General features: G+C 49.6%; 1 protein-coding gene across 2 annotated transcripts in view; it reads left to right on the plus strand.

Moving 5' to 3' along the window:
- The window catches only part of Kcnd1 (potassium voltage-gated channel subfamily D member 1), a 15254-nt gene that overhangs the window by 1755 nt on the left and 11168 nt on the right, over nt 1-2331 (plus strand). The window contains exon 2 of one of the 2 annotated variants that reach the window (XM_031390278.1): nt 32-1249. In XM_031390278.1, the coding sequence (XP_031246138.1) occupies nt 126-1249 (1124 nt within the window). In that variant the 5' untranslated portion in view covers nt 32-125. Of the gene's footprint in view, nt 1; nt 1250-2331 lie in introns of those variants that run through there. The other variant, XM_031390183.1, reaches the window with a different exon arrangement.

Consider the following 2331-nt stretch of genomic DNA (forward strand, 5'->3'; position numbering starts at 1 on the left):
CACACACACACTGGTTTCCTTTTCTGGGTAGCCCAAGGTCTCTCCAAGCCTCCACCATCCTGGAGATAACCACATTCTCCTAAACACAACTTCCCCAAGTCTCCGTGGGCCTGGGGAGCTGCAGGATGGCGGCAGGTGTGGCCACATGGCTACCATTTGCGAGGGCCGCAGCAGTGGGCTGGCTTCCCTTAGCCCAGCAGCCCCTACCCCCTGCACCGGAGGTGAAGGCATCCCGAGGGGATGAGGTTCTGGTGGTAAATGTGAGTGGTCGGCGCTTTGAGACCTGGAAAAACACGCTCGATCGCTACCCAGACACATTGCTGGGCAGCTCAGAGAAGGAATTCTTCTATGATGCTGAATCTGGCGAGTACTTCTTTGATCGTGACCCAGACATGTTCCGGCATGTGCTGAACTTTTATCGCACAGGCCGGCTGCACTGCCCCAGGCAGGAGTGCATCCAGGCCTTTGATGAGGAGCTGGCCTTCTATGGCTTAGTCCCAGAGCTTGTTGGTGACTGCTGTCTTGAAGAATACAGGGACCGCAAAAAGGAGAACGCAGAGCGCCTGGCAGAAGATGAGGAGGCTGAGCAGGCCGGGGAAGGTCCAGCCCTTCCAGCAGGCAGCTCCCTGCGACAGCGACTCTGGAGAGCCTTTGAGAACCCGCACACGAGCACTGCAGCACTGGTTTTCTACTATGTGACTGGCTTTTTCATAGCTGTGTCAGTCATTGCCAACGTAGTGGAGACCATCCCATGTCGTGGTCAAGCACGATGGCCCTCAAAAGAGCAGTCGTGTGGTGACCGCTTCCCTATGGCCTTTTTCTGTATGGACACAGCCTGTGTACTTATATTCACCGGGGAATACCTTCTGCGGCTCTTTGCAGCCCCCAGCCGTTGCCGCTTCCTGCGTAGTGTGATGAGCCTCATCGATGTGGTGGCCATCCTACCCTACTACATTGGGCTTTTCGTGCCCAAGAATAATGATGATGTCTCTGGTGCCTTTGTCACCCTACGTGTGTTCCGGGTCTTCCGAATCTTCAAGTTCTCCAGGCATTCCCAGGGCTTGAGGATTCTGGGCTACACCCTCAAGAGCTGTGCCTCTGAGCTAGGCTTTCTCCTCTTTTCCCTCACCATGGCCATCATCATCTTTGCCACTGTCATGTTCTATGCTGAGAAGGGCACCAGCAAGACCAACTTCACAAGCATCCCTGCTGCCTTCTGGTATACCATTGTCACCATGACCACACTTGGGTAAGTATAAACCTTGAGTTGGGAGCTGGGCAACATCCCCTTTCTGTAACATTACAAAGGTTAGAGCGTGAGCTCTACGCCTCTGTGATGATGGACATCATACCCAGAGCCTCACCCATGTAAAACACATACTCTGCCTCAGCCTGCCACCCCTCTTTTTGTTTGCTTTAGTTTTTGTTTTGTTATTGTTTTTTCTTAAGGATTTGTTATTTTATGAATCTAAGTACCCTGTCTTTTAGACACACCAGAAGAGGGCATCAGACTCCCATTACAGATGGTTGGGAGCCACCATGTGAATGCTGGGAATTGAACTCAGGACCTCTGAAAGAGCAGTCAGTACTCTTAACCCCTGAGCCATCTCTCCAGCCCCCATTATTGATTTTTCTAGACAGGGTTTATCTGTGTAGTCCTAGCTGTCCTGGAACTAGCTCTGTAGACCAGGCTGGCCTTGAACTCACAGATCTGCCTACCTTTGTCTCCTATTAAAGGTATGCACCACCACCCAGCTTTTATCAACCCTTTTTTTTTTTTTTTTGAGACAGGGTTTCTCTGTGTAGACTTGGCTGTCCTGAAACTCACTCTGTAGACCAGGCTGACCTAGAACTCAGAAATCAGCCTGCCTCTGCCTCCCAAGTGCTGGGATTAAAGGTGTGTGCTACCACCGCCCGGCTGCCAACCCTTTTTTGAGACAACTTTGTCATGATATTTATAGTCTAAGCTAGGGTCAAACATATTATCCTCCTCCCTCCACTTCCCCAGAGCTGGGGTCATAGATATATACCAGCAGGGTAGGCTCCTTTATCTCCCTGTGAGCTCCAGTTTGTTAATCTGTAAAAATTTAGAGAACTGGATTGGAGAAATGGCTCACTAGTTCATGCTGCTTCTTCAGAAGACCTAAATTTGGTTCCCAGTAGCCAAGCTAGATGGCTTACAACTGCCTATAATTCCAGTTCCTGAGGATCTGATGGCTTTGGCATTCCAGATATCTGCATACTTGTGCACATATCTGCACATAGATACATAATATACATAAATGAAAGTAATAAGAATAAATCATCGTTTTTTAGTTTTTAGGTTTTTGT

The sequence above is a fragment of the Mastomys coucha genome, chromosome X (assembly GCF_008632895.1).
Source record: "Mastomys coucha isolate ucsf_1 chromosome X, UCSF_Mcou_1, whole genome shotgun sequence".
In the NCBI taxonomy this organism is placed as follows: domain Eukaryota; kingdom Metazoa; phylum Chordata; class Mammalia; order Rodentia; family Muridae; genus Mastomys; species Mastomys coucha.